Below are 21,353 nucleotides of genomic sequence, written 5' to 3'. Positions count from 1 at the left end.
GTGGGCAGATGGCCTCTAAAATGATGTATATTGAGACAGGAATTTAGTTAGTTTTAAGAGAAGGAGGGCATAAATGGCAGTGGGCAGGGCGTTGTTTTGTACCTTGTGATGGGTGAATATAGTGGAGGTATGGTGGGTCTCCTAGAGCATGGTATTGAAATGGGGGTGTCCATTTTATTGTACCTGGAGAGAGGGGAAAGAGTTGTCCACTCCACCCAGTGCTGAGAAGGAAGGACTGGTGTGCACAGCAAAGAGGGAAAAAAAGTAATTAATGAGAATGAATTCTAAATTTGTTTTGGACCGTGCGGGCAGAATGGCTATTTTACCCTCTCCCATTCCCCATTTAGAGTTGGGGAAGGTGTAGATGGGAAGTGCTTTATATCCTAAAACAAGCAGGTTGAGGTGATGGAAAAAGAATATCAGGCTTTTTACATCTCCTTCTCCATCTCAACAGCCCCTCTCAATCGCTCTCTCCCTCACTGTTGTCACTAGCAGTGTCTTTAGCACTGTCTGTCATTTTGACTTTCCCACATTCAAATTTGTATTTACTAAAAAGCTGTAATTTCCATAGTTTTCATCTTTCAGTTAAAGGTCATCAGCTGCTGTTTTTGATACCCAGAAAAAAATGGACAAACTAATACCATGCAATGTGGGATCTGACCAGCACTGCGGCGTACTGAAGTACCTTTTTGATATAGAGCCTAGTTTGTTTCTGTATGCGTAGTAGGGACTCAACCTTGTTTTCATAATAAAACTTATTAAAAAGTTTGATTTTGAGATGATCGTATTGTTCTGTATCGGTACGTTTCCAACTTTTTAACCAACCTGAAAAAACACCTAACACCCAGCAATCAACGGCACACTTAAAACCACCATCAGTCTTTCCTTTTAAGTCCAAGAAATGTCTGCCTTGTACAAGATTTATGCCAAAGCCTTTGAACCGTTTAGTTTTATAGTAGAGTAGAACAAGTTGGCAAGACCAATTCAAAGTATCTGTTGTCATGTATGAATGCATTTGTTTCTCTACTTGTTCACTTTTAAATGGCTATGAATTTGTCAACGTCAGTTACAGTTGCTGTTCATTTTAAGCATTTATCATTATTTGCTTGGAACCTTCAAACCTATAGTTTGAAATTTTATTTTATTTTATTTTATTTTATTTTATTTAGTTTTGCCCCTTTGGGATGAATTCAAGTAACAATTCCATGCTAATGACCAATAAGAACATTTTTCGTGTTGCACAGTACTGTATAATGCAGATAAACAGCTGCGTTTGCTTTGTTGTGAAATAGCTGAGTGACTGCAGCTATAACGCTCAGCTGGGACCGTTAGCAGAAAGGATGATTCTATCGGACAGACAGCAGACTAGGGGCTAGCACGCTGCCCAGCACAGCTACTTGTTATAGCTGTTTGACAAATTTTAATCTTGGCTAAGTGAGAGAAAATTAGGCTTAATATCATATGTTGGGCTTCTGGTTTTCAAGTTCTGATGCATGCACTCGCCCCCTGCCCCCACAGATGTCTTTATTTTATCTTTAACTTTAAAAGGACCATGCGCTATATCATTAATTTTTATTTTATTTTTTTCCTTCCTGGAGAGCGATCGTACCACACGCACACATTCAGTGTCTCCCCTCCCCCGTCTTTTCTTGTTTTTATTTTAATGTTTTTTTGCGATGTGATCACACAAATGAATGAAAGGAAATAAAGAGAACTCAACCTGGACTAGTTTGGAGTGGGAGAAAGCCTGGAGTTTTATTTACAGTGTCTGATCTGAATGGAGGGCATGTACACTGGCTTTCCTTTGACAGGAAGCTGTAAAAGAATGCACACACTGACTTAGGATGGACAGTCCAATGTCATTGGATGTAGAACATATACTATTCTCAGTATACAATCTTAACTGTTGGTTGTACACCGTCTTTCATTAGTTACCTGTAACAAGTTTTGATGTCGTAAGCATTTAATTTTTTAGAAGTGTTTTTTTTTTTTTTTTTTTTGGTGAACTTTTAAGACTTCTAAAAATGGACTTTGGTGTATAATACTTCTGTGTTGCTTTTTTCCTGTCTTCTGTAGGGTTAGAACTGATTCGCTACCATTTCTCTGGGAGCATGTGTTTGTTTCTCAGGTGGAGTTTGAGTGTTTAATTGTAACTTTTAAATCTCCCTACGGATACTTTTTTCTACACAAAAGTGTTTGCAAACACGTTTGATACGTAGAGATGTGTGCAACATTGGAATATTGTAATAAAAAATACAAATAAAGAGACTGAAATTACAACTTTTCTACAAGGCTTATGAGCTCATCCACATTTTCATCAGCCCATCCGATGTTTCAAATTCTTACGAACAGCCAATATGCCGCTGATCAGGTGAATGGGTTTAAAACTTGAGAGAATCACAGTTGTGTTATACTAAACCGTCCATTGCTAGATATGGAAAACCATGCTCAGCAACGTAATTGAGATAAGCATGCTTGTTGATTTTGATTGTATTGTAGCTGGTCGCTAAACACTTAATGGTTTGGAGCGTACCTTGAATCAACACGTTTATTTGAGGAAAAATGAACGACGAACATTGTTCATTTTTTTTTATACTTCCAAAATTAACCCCCATTCACAGTTTTGTAACCGAATTTGCTTACGAAGGACAGCTTGCGTCATTATAGAATGTATTTTTGCTAATACATTTTAATACAAAAACGGCAAGTAAAGACATTTTGTGCCCTGTTATTGTGATTAAATTGAACTTCAGGTAAAGGGGTAAAAGTGCCATTTCAACCAAAATCCTTGCTCTCCCATTTAACTACTTGCACAAGCCATATAAAGCAAACAAAAAAAGGCTACTTTACTTTCTAAATACAGAAAAATATATTAAAATATCAACAATCCATCTACCCCTAGATACACTGGAACGATTACTCTGCTTTTGTTTGACTTGAGCTGTCACTGCCACCCACTGGTTGACGAGGGAAGCACAAATACACGTGATTGTAATAAAGATAATGCTAAAGGGATAGTTCTCTTCCTGAGTTCTTGGTATTTTGCTTTTGTTTCATTTTGATTGGCCCAGACGGTTTTTTGTGTCCGTTGGGGTTTGTGGTCATGGGGCACAATCACCTGGTAATTCTAAAGCAGCTTATATACCAGTTCTCTGCCTCCAGAGGCTGTACATATGTATTCATAATAATGAATGTGATTCTTAAAAAAAAAATTACATTCAAGTTGTGAATGTATATTCTGTCTTTTGGTACATCCTGAGATCATAGCACTTAAAGGAATAACTACCAGATATGATGAAATGTATTTCATTTTTTCTAAATATGTAATTTGGTTTAATTTACAGCCCCTGGAAACATGGATTTGGTGTACAAGCTGCTTTGGAGTTACTTGAAAACTATCCCTTTACACTTCATTATTTAATAAATGAATGACATGAGTACATGAGTACGCTCCTATAGTTGTCTTCACGCTCTTTCTGTGGTTATTGAACAAAGTGCAGCACATTTTCACATGCCTCGTGAGGCCAGAGGGGTATGTGGGCGTGCAGCGGTCTCAGTGCATCTGCAGGCTGCTGTAAGTGGTGGTGTCAGGGGCCTCTGTGGTGGGCTCTGCGGAACTGCTCCTGGGCTGCATCAGAGAAGTTAGAATAAAGCGTCGCCGTTACACACACTCGCACTCTCACACACACCTGTGGGCTGATGAACTGCTTATGTAGTTAAATGCAGAAGTATTGGGTTGTAATTCCTGCACTCTGAGTAGATGGCAGTCTGCACTTGTATTCGATCAAAAAGAGAAAAGAAAAAAATGGCATTAATGTAAAAATCCAATGTGCTGGAGTACAGAGCCAGACCAATAAAAAATGTGTCACTGTCCCAATACTTGCATGTAGGTTGCCTCTGTGTTTTCATGAAAATGATTAGTAGCCTTGTTGCACCATTACTTACTGTGTCATTTGCAGCCTTATTTACAACTGTAGCCACGGAATCTGAAAGCATCACATTTTACAATATATTACGTTTTGTGTGTGTGATCCGTACACTTAGCTGCCTTTTGAACAGTAGTGCTCAATACTTAAAATAATCAAAAATAAAATGCAAATTTATAAAATGTTAAAGCAGATTCATTATTTTTTTGGCAATCACCAATGCAGTAGCTGTCAGTTTAGGAATAGCATGCACAACTAGGTGAAGTGGGTTATTTTTGATTAAATACTATGTACATTTAGAAAATTGGTAATTTACAGTAAAAACTGTAAAAAAAATCTTATATTAGGGTATCATTTCTAGATAGTAGATTTGATAGCAAAATGTGAAAACCAGAACTGAAATATGACAATATATCCACCATGTTGTACAGTCTGTTTTTAAGTTACTTTTCATTTGATTCTCATCAGTGACTTGTTTGGTGCTGGCATCTGCAGGACATTTCATTTGGAAGTACAGTGTGCCCATCTTATATGTGTCAACTACATGATGGTGGTATTCTTTCCAATATTGGTCCATTTCAATTTAGTCCTTTCTATATAAATTTTATTGCTTCAATAATATGTGATTTGTTATTCATTTGGAGATTTCAAGACACATTTTTTGTATTTAACATGATACATAGGGATATCATACTGTTTGTCTTTCGCAAACCCACCATAGACGGGCGGCTTTGACCAGGCTGGGACCGCTGTGATCATGGAGTAGGTGTCATTTTGACTGGGCTGAAATGAAAGTGAAAGCAGCGAAGGAATTGCATTTAGAAACACATGTGGATGCTTTTGTCGTGGCACAAAGTTACACAATCCTAAGGGCTTACACAAAAAAGCAACAAAAGAAAATAACCATAAAAAGAATATGCTAAACACAACAAGCCTTAAATCTACAATGTACCAGCGGTGGAAAATACAGGTTCAGAAGTAAAAATCCACCCCAGTATTTTGTTCCAGTCACCTGGATTTGCTCATTAGCACAATTCCTCAGCCCGGAGGCAGTGCTAATTACTGAAATGAGCTGGGTTTATGGGTGGAAAAAACACGTGGCAGGACTTTTAATTTCTGGCTTCTGGATTTTCTACCTCTGCAATTCACACTGTATTGCTGCTTTGGCCACTTACACAAAAGAACCTGTGACAGGTGTGGAGAAAAAAATAATTTGGCATGTACAAAGGAACCAAGTTTATATTCTTTTTTGGTTGAGCATGGTAACCCATGTCAACACCCATGTCAGATGTAACCAATTAAGAGATCTGGCATTCTAACTGGACCTTGGGAATCTCCCTGGAGTGTGCCTATTTTTGAATGTTAACAGATGCAGGTTTTCAGTCCTATGGCAACTTAAGTCTTCTGATTGTCCTAATTATATTAGCGACCAACTCACCACAGGAGGTGATTTAAAAGAGGAGGGCACATCATTTATCTCGTCGTAGATCCTATCTGTGCCACACTGTTCAGGGAGAAAGCTTGTCATGCAGAAAATATGAACAGCTTTGAACATCAACAGAAATGTTTTACCACACTTTCTACACTTCCCCAATATAAAGATGAAGTCATGGTTTGTGAACTTTAAAGTAGAGTAAAACTTCCTGCTGCAAAACAATATTAAACATTTAATTTTGAGAACACATCATCTGGACCTCGTGTGATTCCTTTCTTTAGCTCATTAAATAATGTATCTGTAATGACCATCATGAACATGTATGCAGTATCATGGCTGTAATATTTCGTACTTACTGTGTCACTTGCACTCAAAATATTTTCCATTGTCACGGATGCATCTGCAATATAAACACAGCGCAGTACTTTAAACTGGGTTAAATAAGCCAGGTGTTCTCCATGTGCGATGGAACTGTGGGAAATGATTGGTGATCAGGAACACCGTAAAGTACCATATTACTACCTGTACTGTTTATTCAGAAAAACTATTACATATGCATAGTGTGCACAGTGACTGTGACACTGTTCGCTGTGGAGACGAAATGATTCAGATTCAACTGAAACGTGCTTCCAGAGAGAGAAATGACATCAGAAAGAAAATGTTTTTGAAAAATAATACAGGCCATGAGCATGACAATATGCACTGCATCTAGCTGTGCCATCCATTTTACCGAGACACAGTAAAGGCCATATGCTGTAAAAGCAAGGGACTCTGCGAAGGCAGTCTATGTGCTTTCTTTCATAGTTACTGGCTGTGTGGGACCCTGCTTTGAAGTGCAGTGCTGTAGATCATTCAATGTACTGCAAGATTTTAGTCTTCACATTGTTCTATTCGAAAATTGCAGCCATGTCCTTTGTAAATAATGGTGGGTATTGTGATCTCCTTTCTGAATATATGTATATATAGTGAAGTGTTTACTTTCCAATCTGGGCAATGTCAATGAAGAAGTTTATTGTATATATTGATCTTACCCCTTTGTACAAAGTATCCACACTTGTATCCTTCAAATATAACTGAACAGTATAATATAAGGTGCTACCATAACAATATACCACTATACTTAGCTAACTCTATGGTAATTCCCAGACCTAATGAAAATTATGCTAACCATTCCCAGCACATAGAGTTGCTATGTTGTCTTTTTAACTTTATCACATCTAAAATGCAAGGAACATTGAGAAGCAGGCTGAGAATATTTTTCAGTGTTGTTACTGAAGTTGGCATTACATTTATGGCCAGTTTCACGGACACCGATTAAACCAAGTCGTAGACTAAATGACACTTTGAATGGAGATTTTCCATACAAAAATCTATTTAGGTCAGGACTAAGCTTAATCTGTGTCTGTGAAAGCATTTTTCAGACAATCTTATCCAAAATGGCGTATACAGCTTAATGTCTTTTTTTACTTAAATTTCTAATGCTGAATATTTACTGAAGCACTTCAGATTAAGCATTTTACTGAAGGGTATAATGGTAGTGCCCCACCAGGGAATCGAGTTTGCAACCTCTTATCATAATGCTATCTCACAACCAATGTTCCCCAATGAAACATTTGTTATTAGCTGGATAGCTGCTTAATGATTTACAGCTTAATATGTTTCTGCGGATCAGAAGTCTGATAATACTATGTAACTGTGCTCTGTTGCACAACACACAAAACCTTCCCCTTCTGCACAATATACATACACTGAGGGTTAGTTGCTGATACTTTACACTGTATTCATGATGTTATGATCATAGATGTTTACTACTTACACAAACTGTTGTTTATGGGTTCAGTCTGTCTGTTGAGAAAAGCATTATAAAAGCATGTTACAGTTTGACGGGAATCAAGAAAACTCAATGAAGTAGAACATGGTGAACAGAAGGTGCATTATTAAAAGTTAATATAATATAATATAATATAATATAATATAATATAATATAATATAAGATAAGAAACTCACCTTTTCAATTTCAGTTTCTCTAAGAAATTAAATAAACATGACTTGCAATGCAATTTCATTGTATCATACTTGAATCATACTTGGTTTACTAAAAACATATTTTTGCTTATCCTCTTGAGACACAGGAAAAAAAATGTATTTTACATTTGTATAAAAAGTGTCTTGGAAGTGAAAACATTTTAAAAATATATATTATTTTAAAATGTAATTGAATGTCCCTTATGTTAATTTACAAAATTACAAAAATGCAATGTCCTCATTTGAGGATGTAGGAGGTTAAGACACTGCATATTCCAAATTATTCTCTCACCCTCTTTTGTCCTTCTTTCACTTACTGAAACTATGATATGACATTACATTACATTTGCCTGGCAGATACTATTGTCTTGAGAGATAGTATGTCAGCATATTATTAATTTCCCACAATTTACTAATTTGCCTCATTGAATTGGAAGCACTTACTGCATAGACAGATAGCCGTTACTCCCAGCACAACCACACCCACTGCAGATCCAATTCCAAGCAGCAAAACTTCTGGAATTAAAGCACCAGGATGTAAGTCAGAATAGGATTGGGACAGGAGACTAGGCAGGCTTCTTGTGTTAACACACAGTACTCATGATGCCTTTCTGGCTTGAGTAGATAAAAAAGACTGTATCAAAGTAAGGACTCACCGAGAACTTTATTAGGAACATTTTTACTTCATTACACCTACTTATTCATGCGATTATATAATCAGCCAAATGTGTGGCAGCAATGCAATGCAATCATGTAGATACAGGTGAGGAGCTGAACCATCAGAATGGGAAAAAATTTTATGTAAGTGATCTTTGACCGTGGAATGATTGTTGGTTGCAGACAGGGTGGTTTGAGTATCTCAGAAACTGCTGATCACACTATTGTCTAGAGTTTGCAAAGTTTGGTGCAAAAAAACTAAAAAAGTGTTGTGAGCAGCAGTTCTGCTGGCAGAAACGGCTTGTTAATGAGAGAGGTCAGAGGCAAAGCTAGGCGAGGCAAAGCTGACAGGAAGGTGACAGTAACGCAAATAAACACACATTAACAGTGGTATGCAGAAGTGCATCTCTGAACACACAACGCATCGTAACTCTAAGCGGATAGGCTACAGCAGTCGAAGTCCAAAATAAGTCAAATAAATACCTAATTAAGTCCTCACCGAGTGTATATTGTTGGTGTTCAAGAAGTATTTGACTAATAATCAGCAGAATCCAGATCAGGTTTAAATACATTAGTATGATTTCATTTGTTGATGAAGAATGGTCTTACCTAAAGACTACAATGCCTTTGAATTTCCGCCATTAATAAAGGGATGAGGCTAAAACTGTACAGTAAATTACAGAGGGTGGTGACTTGAGCAATAGCCTAAGCTATTATAACAGTACTTAGTTAAGTAAAGCAGTGCACAGTGCTGTAAACAAGTAAATATGTTATAAGACAAAGGGAACTTGAGTAAACACAAAGCAATTTAAAAAAAAAACATTATTATTATTTTTTGCCAGCAAAGCATTCTGTCATCATCACACAAGGCTTTGTGACCCTTTCCAGACTAATATATTTAAATAACTTTTTTTTTCCTTTGATCATATACCACACCTAAGATGAATTAAAGCAGTTGTGAAAAAGAAAGGTAGGCTAAAATCCCTCCAAAGTGACGTGAAAGACTGATAAAAGATTAGAGAAAGCGTTTGGCTGCAGTTATTGCTGATAAAGGTGATGCAACCATTTATTAATATAAAAGGGAATTACTATTTTTACAGGTGTGGTATGGGTGTTTGATAACTTTTGATAATGTACACAGTTCTGTGAGTGGTACTGTAAGCCGTTCTACGGGCGGTTCCATACGCGGTTTTGTGAGTGGTACTGTAAGCCGTTCTACCGGCGGTTCCATATGCGGTTCTGTGAGTGGTACTGTAAGCCGTTCTACGGGCGGTTCCATACACGGTTCTATGATTGGTATTGTAAGCCGTTCTATGGGCGGTTCCATACGTGGTTCTGTGGGGGCGGTTCAGTATGTGGTTCTGTGGGTGTTACTGTAAGTAATATATATATTTTTTTAAATTTATTTCAGATTTTTCCCTTTTGTACCCTATCGAATCCAATTAGTCTTAGCTGGGGATACACCGCCCACACCCTGTCCCTCAGCGGCCCAAAGGGATCTGGCGATCTGAGAACAACATGCCTTCTTCAAGCTGTCTCGTCTCATGTTCGTGCCCATGATTCTGAGGCGCCCGGGGTGCTGTTGTGTGTGGCAATCCGCTAACCCGGCCAAGTCCCTCCCTCTGGAGCAGCGAGCCAATTACGCTGCTCCACGAGAGCCATCCAAACATGGCTTTTGGCAGGACCGGGACCGGAATCTCGGTCCTCGGTGAGCATCGTAAGTAATTCTATGAGCAGTTCCATAGACGGTTCTGTGGCCGATTGTGTAAGTTGTTCTATGCGCCTTTCTGTATGCAGCTCTGTATGTGGTTCTGCTGGTGGTTCCTTACGTGGTTCTGCGGGCGCTTCGGTACGTGGTTCTGTGGGCAGTTCCGTACGGGATCCTGTGGCCAGTTCCGTACGTGGTTCTGTGTGCGGTTCCGTACGTGGTTCTGTGGGCGGTTTCGTACGTAGTTCTGTGGTGGGGGTTACTTTCCCATCTGCAGAGAAAGTGTTTATAATATCATTAAAATAAAATGAAGTGGACTACGTTGCTGTATGTATTGGTCTCCCTACTACAGTGCATGAATGGTCTTTGAATGCTTTGAAGCTCAATCAGTAACTATAATTGGGACACAATATTATCATCTGTCAAGTTATTGCATTTCCACATTCTATTATCACCATTGCCTGAAGTTAGAAAAGGCCTTCTCTGAAATCATGAATGATCTTTGAATGCTAAGTACCTTTAGCAAAAAGTCCTGTTTAAATAATGTCAGTACAAAATCTCCTGAGACTCCATCGGTGCTTAAAAATGTCAGAATCCCTATTTACTGTAGCTCTGCTGCAATGAATGTAAGGTTAGAGTGCAGACTGTCAACTTAATCTGTGGGCATTTACATCCATATCAGGTAAACCATGTAGGAATTGCAAACCCATTTATATATAGACCTCCCAATTCTAGGAAACCAAAAGTGTTTTTTTGTTAGTTTTAGTTCATACACAAGAAACATAACAAGATTTAATTTTAGATGCGGAATTTGAATTTGAATATGTTGCTATTGTCTCTCAACATGAGGAACTGGGCTCCAGTGACAGGGTTCGGAAACCTACGTCACTGCTCTTTGCAAACGTTTTGTGGGCGTTTTAGATACAAGAGAGCGCTGATGCATGTAGGCCTTTAAGCAACAATGCACTGGTGAGCTCAGTAATAGCACTCAATCTGGTAGACCACTGTAGTGGATGACCAAAGAATACTTTCTTCAATTGTAAAGGTAAATATTTATCTATCGTCCTCCAGGGCCCCTGGGAAACTTCCTTGATGAGCTAGACACCCTTCTCAGCTCCTTCCCTGAGGATGGCACCCCACTGGTTCTCCTTGGAGACTTCAACATCCACCTTGAAGCCTCCCGGGCTACTGCCTTCCTACCGCTACTCCACTCCTTCGGCCTCTCCCTGCAACACTCTCCTCCAACCAACAAGGCGGGCAATGTCCTAGACCTTGTCTTTGTGAGGAACTGCTCATGCTCCGATTTCACGGTTACCCCTCTGCATACATCTGATCACCACTTCATCTCATTCTCCCTCCCTCTTCCTCCCCATCCTCCTCCCCCTCCTCCCACCCACACTTCCTCAGCCCGCCGTAACCTCCACTCCCTCTCACCCTCTTCCTTCGCCACCACTGTCACCACCTCACTCCCCCCTCTCGAATCCTTCTCCAAACTCCCCACTGACTCTGCATCTGCCACCCTCCTTTCATCTCTCTCCTCCGCCTTTGACTCTCTCTGTCCCCCTGTCTCAAAGCCGCCTCGCACATCCCCCCCCAGTCCTTGGATATGATATCTGACACCCTCCGTACCTCCAGGACCAGCCTCCGCGCAGCGGAGAGGAAGTGGGGAAAATCCAGAGACCCTTCAGACCTCACAATTTACCAGTCTCTCCTGGCGGCATTCGCTTCCGCTGTCACTGCCGCCAAAGCAAAATACTATCAAACACAAATTCAGAACTCCACTTCTAACCCCCGGAAACTGTTCTCCACTTTCTCCTCTCTCCTCAACGCACCGTCTCCTCCACCTCAGTCCTCCTTCGCTGCTGATGATTTTTTCGATGAGAAGGTCACAGTCATCCGCAGATCCTTTACAATCACCGCCCCCCTTACTGTGCCCTTCCCCCCCTCTAGGCCCATCCCTTCCTTTTCCACTTTCTCCCCCCTTACAGACTTTGATGTTTCTCAACTCCTGCTCTCCCACCGCCCGACAACCTTGTGCCCTTGACCCTATCCCCTCTTCTCTTCTCCAGACTATCACACCTGACATTCTCGCTGCTAAAAAAGCCTACTCTGGATCCTTCCATCATCCAGAACTACCTACTAAGAGAAGGTATCTCTTCTGCCTTTTCTTTCTAAAACCATAGAACGAGCCGCTTCTACTCAACTTTCTTCTTTCTTTTTTAACAACAACCTGCTAGACCCCCATCAGTCTGGCTTCAGATCGGGCCACTCGACAGAGACCGCGCTCCTCTCCATCAGTGAGTCGTTCCATGCCGCACGAGCAGCCTCCCTCTCCTCTGTCCTCATTCTTCTAGATCTCTCTGCTGCCTTCGACACTGTGGATCACTCCATCCTCCTGTCTGCCCTGTCAGCAACGGGCATCTGTGGCACAGCCCTGGACTGGATTGAGTCCTACCTCTCTGGTCGCTCCTTCCAGGTTGCCTGGGCTGGTACGGTATGGACACCTCGGCCCCTTGCCACAGGAGTTCCCCAGGGCTCAGTCCTAGGCCCGCTTCTTTTTTCTCTTTACACTTCTTCCCTTGGCCCTGTGATCACTGCACATGGGCTATCCTACCGCTGCTATGCGGACGACACCCAACTCTTCTTCTCGTTCCCACCATCTGATACACAGGTTTCAGCCTGTATCTCTGCTTGCCTGAGTGACATCCAGAGCTGGATGGACAACCACCATCTAAAGCTCAACCCAGGTAAGACTGAAATGATATTCATCCCTGCAAATACCTCTCCCCATCTGGATCTCTCCATTTCCCTCTGGGATACCACACTCATGCCATCCCCCAGTGCAAGGAACCTCGGCGTGGTGATGGACAGCAGACTGTCCCTTTCCGAGAACATTGCGGCGGTGACCCGGTCATGCAGGTTCTTCCTATACAACATACGGAGAATCCACCCCTTTCTCACCCCCTACTCGACCCAGCTCCTGGTCCAAGCGATGGTTCTGTCCCGCCTGGACTACTGCAATTCCCTTCTTGGCTGGCCTCCCAGTGTCCGCCATCAGACCCCTCCAACTTATCCAGAATGCAGCAGCTCGTCTGGTCTTCAACCTTCCCAAATACTCACACGTCACCCCCCTGCTTACTTCCCTCCACTGGCTGCCTGTCATGGCTCACATCAAATTCAAAACGTTGGTGCTAGCCTTCTTAGCAGTTAAGGGGTCTTCCCCAGCTTACCTAGAAAAAATCATTAGACCCTACACCCCTGCCAGACCTCTTCGTTCAGCCTCCACAGGCCGCTTGGCACCTCCCCCTGTGTGTATTAAATGGATCACTGGATATGGGTGCAAATACCCTTAAATTAAAGCTGGCAGTCTACACTTTACCCCCATACTCATTGTTTAATTTTAAATCCAATGTGCTAGAGTAAAGAGCTGAAACAACACAAATTATGTCACTCTCTAACTACTTACAGACTGCACTGTATATTGCTCAATTAAAAAATTACATGTTGTGTATCGGTAAATGGTAAATGGTTGCCATTTTATATAGCGCATTTATCCAAAGCGCTGTACAATTGATGCTTCTCATTCACCCATTAGCACACACACTCTTATGCCAACGGCAATTGGCTGCCAAGCAAGGCACCAACCAGCTCGTCAGGAGCAATTGGGGGTTAGGTGACTTGCTCAGGGACACTTCGACACACCCATGGAAGATTGAAGCAGCAACCCTCCGGCTGCCAGATGACTGCTCTTACCTCCTGAGCTAATGTCGGTAAAATATGAAGATCAATATGCAGTTTGAACAAATTTTCATAAAATAAAGTTGAGAAGTAAACAATGGAAATCAACAAAGGAAACCAAAGCACAACACACCTGACAGGGGAGTGGTTGCAGAGCCGGCAGTCAGGGTGGAACTTGCAGCTAAGGCTGGGGACACAGAATCATGAAGCGATGAACTCTGTACTGTAACTGCAAACCTCAAGGATTATACACATAAATGTCACACAGTTACAATGGGCATGCACTTTCATCCTACTTATATAATACTGTACACACCTTCGATATCATTACATTAGATTATTGACATTCGGCAGACGCTCTTATCCAGAGCGACGAACAGTTGATTAGACAAAGCAGGAGACAATCCTTCCCTGGAGCAATGCAGGGTTAAGGGCCTTGCTCAAGGGCCCAACAACTATGCAGATCTTATTGTGGCTATACAGGGATTAGAACCTCCAACCTTGCGTGTCCCAGTCATCCACCTTAACCACTACGCTACAGGCCGCCCTGCATTCTCGCAGAGGACCCTGGACATGCTCACAAGGAGCCAGGAGGGTGGGGTCAGCCCCAGGCTGCAGGGAGACGTAGCTCCAGTGCGACCTGCCTGGAGGGTGAGACCAGGGAGCACCACCCACAGCAGGGAACAGAAATGCACATGATGGACGGTTAACTGAAAAACCTAATCAGAGCAGTGCAAATCCTCCTGTTCTTCAGTATTGACAGAAAGTTAAAAAAAAGGCATTAATTTCCAAAACATTTTGTGCCCTTTATAATCTTTCAACATTCCAAATACGAAAACGAAATAAATACGAAACGAAATATGAATACGAAAATCAGTTCTCCATACAGATCCATACCAGGCATTCGGACATCCCTAGAAGAAACCTAGGAAATGCACATCTGTATACAGCCTTACACCAGCAACATGGCCTACAGCCTACGGTATAACCAAGGCTTCTGAAATGTGTGAGTTGCTTAGACAATGATTTGATTCGACAATGGACACATAATTCCATTTGAGTATGAAAATGGAATTAAATTATCAAATCAAATCAAATTATAACTAGCCTAAGAAAAGGATAAAAAATAAACTTGCTCAAAATGTTCTATCCCCCCATCATTTCCCTCTGCCTACCATCGAGTACAACAATGCATGTGTTTTATGAAGTGTGTACTGAATTGTGTGAAAGGAAAGTGTTTTCTGACAGGGAAAAGCAGATCTTGAGACCTCTGGGCTTGTGTGGTGATGTGGCAATAATGCAAGTAGTCATTTCAGCTGGAAGAAACTTCCTTAAACCTTCTTAGCAGATTCAAATTCACAGAAAGGAATCGGATATGAGTTTAAAAGGAAATGAATATTCAACAACTAGTCCTAGACTAAATTAAATTTTGAATGAAGATTCTTCATACAGAACACAATGTAATCCTGAACTAAGATTCATCTGTGTACATGAAACCAGGCCGTAAAGTACTCATCTACACACCAAACTGTAAGTTGTAATTTAAATACAAATCATGAGATTAGTCAAAGTTTGAAATCTACTCAACCTCAACTCAAATTAACTTGTTTTTCCTCTGACGGCTTTGTTTCCATAAACAGGACATAGCAGAAGTATACATACTTTTCTTAGTCGTCACTAGAGGAGGTGAGGGTGGCTTCACACCTTCTAAAGAGGAAGAAGGCAAATTGTTACTTTCATGAGAAGAATGGCTTGTTTGTTGTCTGACTGGCCCCATAGAAGCACTTTGATTGGTATAGTTCAAACATGAACTTTCATAGTGCTGTAGGGTACATCAGCAGCTTTTAACAATTAAAATACTAGTTTATATTTATTAGAATAAAATATCGACTTGGCTTTCAGAAAGCAATGTTTTGGTGACCTGGACACACCCTTTTTATATATTACGCTCATTTTCAAGTTAAAGTTATACTGCATGTTCTGTCCTTCAGGTTTTACTGCAGCATTATTTAAATGTTTTTCTTTTCCACCCTTTCCCTTCCGAATTCGGAGTGCCTATAATTACACTCATACTGCAACCCACAGCACAACTCCTCCTTCAATTTGGGAGAGTGCTGACAGACATGCACTCTCCTCCAGAGCACATGACATCAGCAGCCTCTTACACTCCAAGTCGGGCTCACACAGACATGAGTTGGAGGGGGGCAAGCAGTGCAGCATAAGAGGCAGAACTGAGGGTGCTCGATTGATCAACATTGTCCCTGTGGCTGCTAAAAACCCTCCCATCCCTGATTCCCTGTGCAATGCTAGACTGGAGTATGAATCACCCTGTGTGACTGCCCACTACAGTAGGCCAGACAGACAGACAGCCAGTCCAGATTCGACACCAGGTTGTGGGGCCCATCCATGGTCTAGAGTCTAGACAGTGCCTCTATAGGATGAGCCATCCTAGCAGCCCAATGATGAGTTCACTTTGAAGACCTAAAATAAGTAACAACAACAACCCTACCTAACTTGTTACCTATAACATCTTCAGACAAATCAAAGTTTGAATACTTTTTTTAGTCGTCACAGGAGATGGTGAGGTTGTTTTCTTATCTACAGAGGAAGAAAAAAAGTGGTTATTGTTAATGTCATTACAAGAATGGCATATTTAACATAACATAACAACATAACACAACATAACATAACATAACATAACATAACATAACGGCAAAAGCAGGCCATTCAGCCGAGCGATGCTTGCCTTTTCCTACCACTAAAGTGTACCTACTGCTTAGTTTACCTAAATGATTAATAGTATCTAGCAAGATAAACAGTATCTATCAAGCTTGAAAACCACCAGTGTTTCTGCTTCCACTATCTGTCCTGGAAAGCTATTGTGACCAATCTCTGTGTGAAAAAATACTTCCTAATGTCTGTGCGGAATTTATCCTTTGCCAATTTCCATTTGTGCCCTCTCGTTCTCCTAACCCAACTCACCCTGAAGGATCATGATGTTCATATTTGCATGTACAGACAGCAACTTAATCAGCAGGAAATACTTGATTAGTGAATGTAACTAAAAAATTAGAAAAATCCATGAGCCATGATGTTAACTTTGATTGTTCTGGAAAATAATGCAATCATTTAAAAATGAATATCTTCAGGATATAAATTCACAGACAAAGTTAAAGGTTTATTGGAATTATTCGTCCTGAACTTTCATCAAAAGGTTATATGGTTGCTTAGTGGCTAGGTATATTTGAAGATTATTGCCATGCATTTGTGTTTGCATGTGGCCCATTTGAATGCTTGGTGTTCACAGCATGTATTCCCTCAGACTCATTTGGAGAGCTCAGGGCGTATAGTGAAACTCCATTTTTCAAAGAACAAGGACTGGACTGAGCACAGTAAACCTTGGTTTGTGCTTGGAAGTCGTGTGAGTGCTAAGGTGGGAAGCATTGGCTCGCCATGCATTGTAATGTTTCTGCTGTAATATGAATGCTGCTTAAGAATTTCATACAATAACTGTGTCTCTAAGGGTGCTCGATTGATCAACATTGTCCCTCTGGCTGCTAAAATCCCTCCCATCCCTGATTCCCTGTGCAATGCTAGACTGGAGTATGCATCACCCTGTGTGACTGCCCACTACAGTAGGCCAGACAGACAGACAGCCAGTCCAGATTCGACACCAGGTTGTGGGGCCCATCCATGGTCTAGAGTCTAGACAGTGCCTCTATAGGATGAGCCATCCTAGCAGCCCAATGAGTTCACTTTGAAGACCTAAAATAAGTAACAACAACAACAACCCTACCTAACTTGTTCCCTATAACATCTTTTAAATTCAGACAAACCAAAGTTTGAATACTTTTTTTAGTCGTCACAGGAGATGGTGAGGTTGTTGTCTTATCTACAGAGGAAGAAAAACAGGTGTTATTGTTGCTGTCATTACAAGAATGGCATATTTAACATAATATAACAACATAACACAACATAAGATAACATAACAGCGAAAACAGACCATTCAGCCGAGCGATGCTTGCCTTTTCATACCACTAAAATGTACCTACTGCTTAGTTTGCCTAAATGATAAATAGTATCTAACAGGATAAACAGTATCCATCAAGCTTGAAAACCACCAGTGTTTCTGCCTCCACTATATGTCCTGGCAAGCCATTGTGACCAATCTCTGTGTGAAAAAATACTTCCTAATGTCTGTGCGGAATTTATCCTTTGCCAATTTCCATTTGTGGCCTCTCGTTCTGCTAACCCAACTCACCCTGAAGGATCATGGTGTTCATATTTGCATGTACAGACAGCAACTTAATCAGCAGGAAATACTTGATTAGTGAACGTAACAAAAAAAATGTGAAAAATCCATAAGCCATGATGTTAACTTTGATTGTTCTGGAAAATAATGCAATCATTTAAAAATGAATATCTTCAGGATATAAATTCGTTTATTAAAAGGTTTATTGGAATTATTCGTCCTGAACTTTCATCAAAAGGTTATATGGTTGTTCAGTGGCTAGGTATATTTGAAGATTATTGCCATGCATTTGTGTTTGCATGTGGCCCATTTGAATGCTTGGTGTTCACAGCATGTATCCCCTGAGACTCATTTGGAGAGCTCAGGGCGTATAGTGTGTCTTCCATTTTTGAAAGAACAAGGACTGGACTGAGCACAGTAAACCTTGGTTTGTGCTTGGAGGTCGTGTGAGTGCTAAGGTGGGAAGCATTGGCTCGCCATGCATTGTAATGTTTCTGCTGTAATATGAATGCTGCTTAAGAATGTCATACAATAACTGTGCACCATCTGTGCAGATGAAAAGATGGGGCAGCTGGTTACATGGTTTCAGAGGCTGTGCATGCTAGTCCCGAACAGAGTAGCAGCAATGGAACAGGCCCACAAATAACTACTCTTCTAAATTGGAGTACAGAAAAATACAGAATAAAATATATTAAACATATTTCCTATATTTGAAAAAATATTTCATTGTGATATTGTATCACCCATGTAAATTTAATCTCTATGTGGAAAGTATTACATAGAGTATATTAAAGTATATAAAGTACCTGTTTTTGGTTCTGGAGAGAGTCCTGAAAATAGAGTGTGAAAGTGAGAATTTGAGACATTGAATAAATGGTTATGAGTGAATCACAAATTGTGATTCATAACCTTCTCACGACACAGATCTTCCAGCCTTATGACAACATTTTCAAACTGTAAGTACAGTGAGTGACTCACCTGGTACCTGTTTTATGTCACTGCGTGGAGAATGAGAGTGTGGGTTTGTGTTCACAGCGTAATCACAGCTCACTTCTCCCGTCCTCAAAGCCTGCAGGTGCTGCTGCAGGTCAGCAAGTTCCACATTAAAGCTGCAGACCCTCCCTTTGGTGGTCCATGTACTTCTGTACGGCTGAGACGAGTCTCCAACATACAGGTCACAGCTGGTATTTACAGCTGGGGTTTTCAGATTAATCATACAGGCTAGAGCCACATTCTTGTCTTCAGGGACATGCACATTAATCTCTGGTTTCTGTAGCTCTGTGAAAGTGGAACACACATCACTGAGCAGAAATGCAAAACTGTGTCCAAAAAAGTGTTTTGTTGTTTATGCCAGGGCCTAGCAATTGTTTACAGCTATAAGAAAGCAGTGTCTGCCTGACTAAAGTGGTGTTTGCCAAAAGTGGTGTTTGTTATTTCCTGGGACTGTATCAGTGGTTTCAGGTCACTTGCGAGAATTTCTGCAGAAACCCCATTTAGATCTATTGAAATATGCTGTCTTGGTGTGGTTATTTACGAAACAGCGTTCAACGATTTCACAATGCACACACAGAACAGAGTAACATAATGCACAGAAGAATCATTTTGCTTCCACTAATCATTGGGACAGCATATTGAATCTGGCTACAGTGCTAATATTGAATCTGGCTACAGAGATCATATTGAATATGGTTACAGAGATCAGAAGGGCGCTGAGGTATATTTTGACAATTTAGCATCAGTGGGCCGTGTGAAATCTGGCAAATATAATGCGAATAAAACAAATGAACGTTTGGTCAAAACAGTCCTCCAGATGGTTATTGTTGAATTCAACTTTCTCTGACATGCCATGATCAGCCAAAAGTATGACTATGTGTAAAAATGTGATGAGCTTAGAGTAAAAGGGAAATAATCCATATAATCATGAATAAAAATCCATAATAAAAAAAATAACATTTGCACTATCCTGAGAGACATCAACTGTACAGTGCTTTGGATAAAGGCGCTATATAAATGCAGACATTTGCCATTTAGAGAGAACTAGAAGACAAATCGCGGCTGCAAGGACAGAGAAAGAAGACAGAAGGAGAAGGCGGAAGAAGAATAGAGGGAAAAAAAATTTGACTCAGAGTCCAGCTGGATGCAAAAAGCCAGCAGCAGAGTGGGGTAGAACTGGGACTGCATTTCAAAGCTGAGCATCACCTCAATGAGCAGAAAGAAAAGTGTATACTGACTCACACCATTGTATGAATATGGAAGTAGGTTGGGGTGGGACAAGAAGCAACAACCACAATTAGTTGCATTTTTTCACATTTTAAGTGGGGGACTGGGATTGTAGCTCAAAGGGTAATGATTTTGACTCCCAGTTGGGGATCTGCCATTGTACTAGGGTTGCCAGATGTCCGGATTTTGACGCGTTTCAAATTTCAGTTTTCAAATTATTTGTGGGCCTACATGTCATGTACAGTACATTAATTGATGGGAGAAATGTACCAGTTGTTTGTAATAAATGAGGGTGTCAGTGACTCCCTACAGCTCTGAAGTCAGGTAATTGGATAGTTTAATTATATGAAAAACATTCCATCCAATTCATATAGGTAATTCCAAGAAAAAATCCATTGGTGTTACCTCTAAATATAACATGAATCTAACGCTAAAGGAATTGGTTCAGATAAGTAGTTACATTACAGTTTAACTTACATTAGACCAACTCTTGTTAGAGCAATGTATTTCAACATACTTCAATATGTTGGATTGAAGAGAGTTTATTATATCTAATTAACCAACTCACTTTAAGTTTGATAATATGATTTAAATTGAATTCTTCTTTACATGTTCCACCTTGTTAAAACTAAGAATTTGTTGAGAAATACATTAATCCATATTCATGTCTTTTTTTAAATAACTTTTTTAACTTTCTGACTTATGCTGATGTGCAGTGCTGTATCACAGTAAGCCGAACCACTTCAATTCGGCCATTTTGGTTAGAGCGGTAATCTCTTCTGCAGTGGTCCTCCATTGAACAGCTGAGACAGTGCAGTTGAGATGAGGATCAGCTCTCCAATGCTAAATATTTGATGGATAGTCTAGGTCCTGCCCTCAGGCACTGTAGTGTGGACTTGCTTGTGCTGGCAGCACACACTGATGATATCTGATCGGTGCTTGCCTGCGAGGACACCTGTACCTTCTTGAAGGATAGTGTGACGTATTATCAATGAGTTGTGGCGCAAACAGTAAGGTGTATCACTGTACTGAGGTCTATTGCTTTAGTCTCATGCGGTATAAATGCAGGACAGCTCAATTTCTTTTTTATTATAAAATTATTTTATTCTAAAATGACGAGAATAATATATAATTGGCTTTACAAGAAATAATTGATGGAAATGAACAGCATCTTATGTTTGCATCTTCAACCAATTCTTTTACATGCAGTATAGAATCTTTTGGGGGCAGTATTAATTTTGGTTCATTTCAATCATTTCAAAAATCAGGAATGTGGTCCTGTCTCTTTAAGAAGTCCAGACTTGAGCAACCATGCGCAGTAAGCAGTTTCTGTGGACAAAAGGTCATGCAGGCTGCAGTAGATCTTCACCACATCCGTTGAGTGCGTCATAT

At 40.5% G+C, this 21,353-nt stretch overlaps 1 protein-coding gene across 16 annotated transcripts in view; it reads right to left on the bottom strand.

Moving 5' to 3' along the window:
- Nucleotides 1-3,093: 3,093 nt before the first annotated feature.
- The window catches only part of LOC133124318 (mucin-2-like), a 135,353-nt gene continuing 117,093 nt past the window's right edge, over nucleotides 3,094-21,353 (bottom strand). For 7 of the 16 annotated variants that reach the window (XM_061235421.1, XM_061235456.1, XM_061235446.1 and 4 more), the window contains 12 exons: nucleotides 16,046-16,087; nucleotides 15,152-15,196; nucleotides 13,623-13,676; nucleotides 9,873-10,022; nucleotides 7,831-7,902; nucleotides 7,369-7,387; nucleotides 7,178-7,206; nucleotides 5,718-5,761; nucleotides 5,365-5,430; nucleotides 4,643-4,709; nucleotides 3,946-3,986; nucleotides 3,094-3,628 (listed from right to left, as the gene is read on the bottom strand). In XM_061235421.1, the coding sequence (XP_061091405.1) occupies nucleotides 3,554-3,628; nucleotides 3,946-3,986; nucleotides 4,643-4,709; nucleotides 5,365-5,430; nucleotides 5,718-5,761; nucleotides 7,178-7,206; nucleotides 7,369-7,387; nucleotides 7,831-7,902; nucleotides 9,873-10,022; nucleotides 13,623-13,676; nucleotides 15,152-15,196; nucleotides 16,046-16,087 (704 nt within the window). In that variant the 3' untranslated portion in view covers nucleotides 3,094-3,553. Of the gene's footprint in view, nucleotides 3,629-3,945; nucleotides 3,987-4,642; nucleotides 4,710-5,364; nucleotides 5,447-5,717; nucleotides 5,762-7,177; nucleotides 7,207-7,368; nucleotides 7,388-7,830; nucleotides 7,903-9,872; nucleotides 10,023-13,622; nucleotides 13,677-15,151; nucleotides 15,197-16,045; nucleotides 16,088-18,547; nucleotides 18,572-18,719; nucleotides 19,022-19,470; nucleotides 19,496-21,353 lie in introns of those variants that run through there. The other 9 variants (XM_061235473.1, XM_061235464.1, XM_061235533.1 and 6 more) reach the window with 5 other exon arrangements.

The sequence above is a fragment of the Conger conger genome, chromosome 1 (assembly GCF_963514075.1).
Source record: "Conger conger chromosome 1, fConCon1.1, whole genome shotgun sequence".
In the NCBI taxonomy this organism is placed as follows: Eukaryota; Metazoa; Chordata; class Actinopteri; order Anguilliformes; family Congridae; genus Conger; species Conger conger.
The sequence above is the reverse complement of the archived record's forward strand: the minus strand, read 5'-3'. Positions and strand labels throughout refer to the sequence as shown.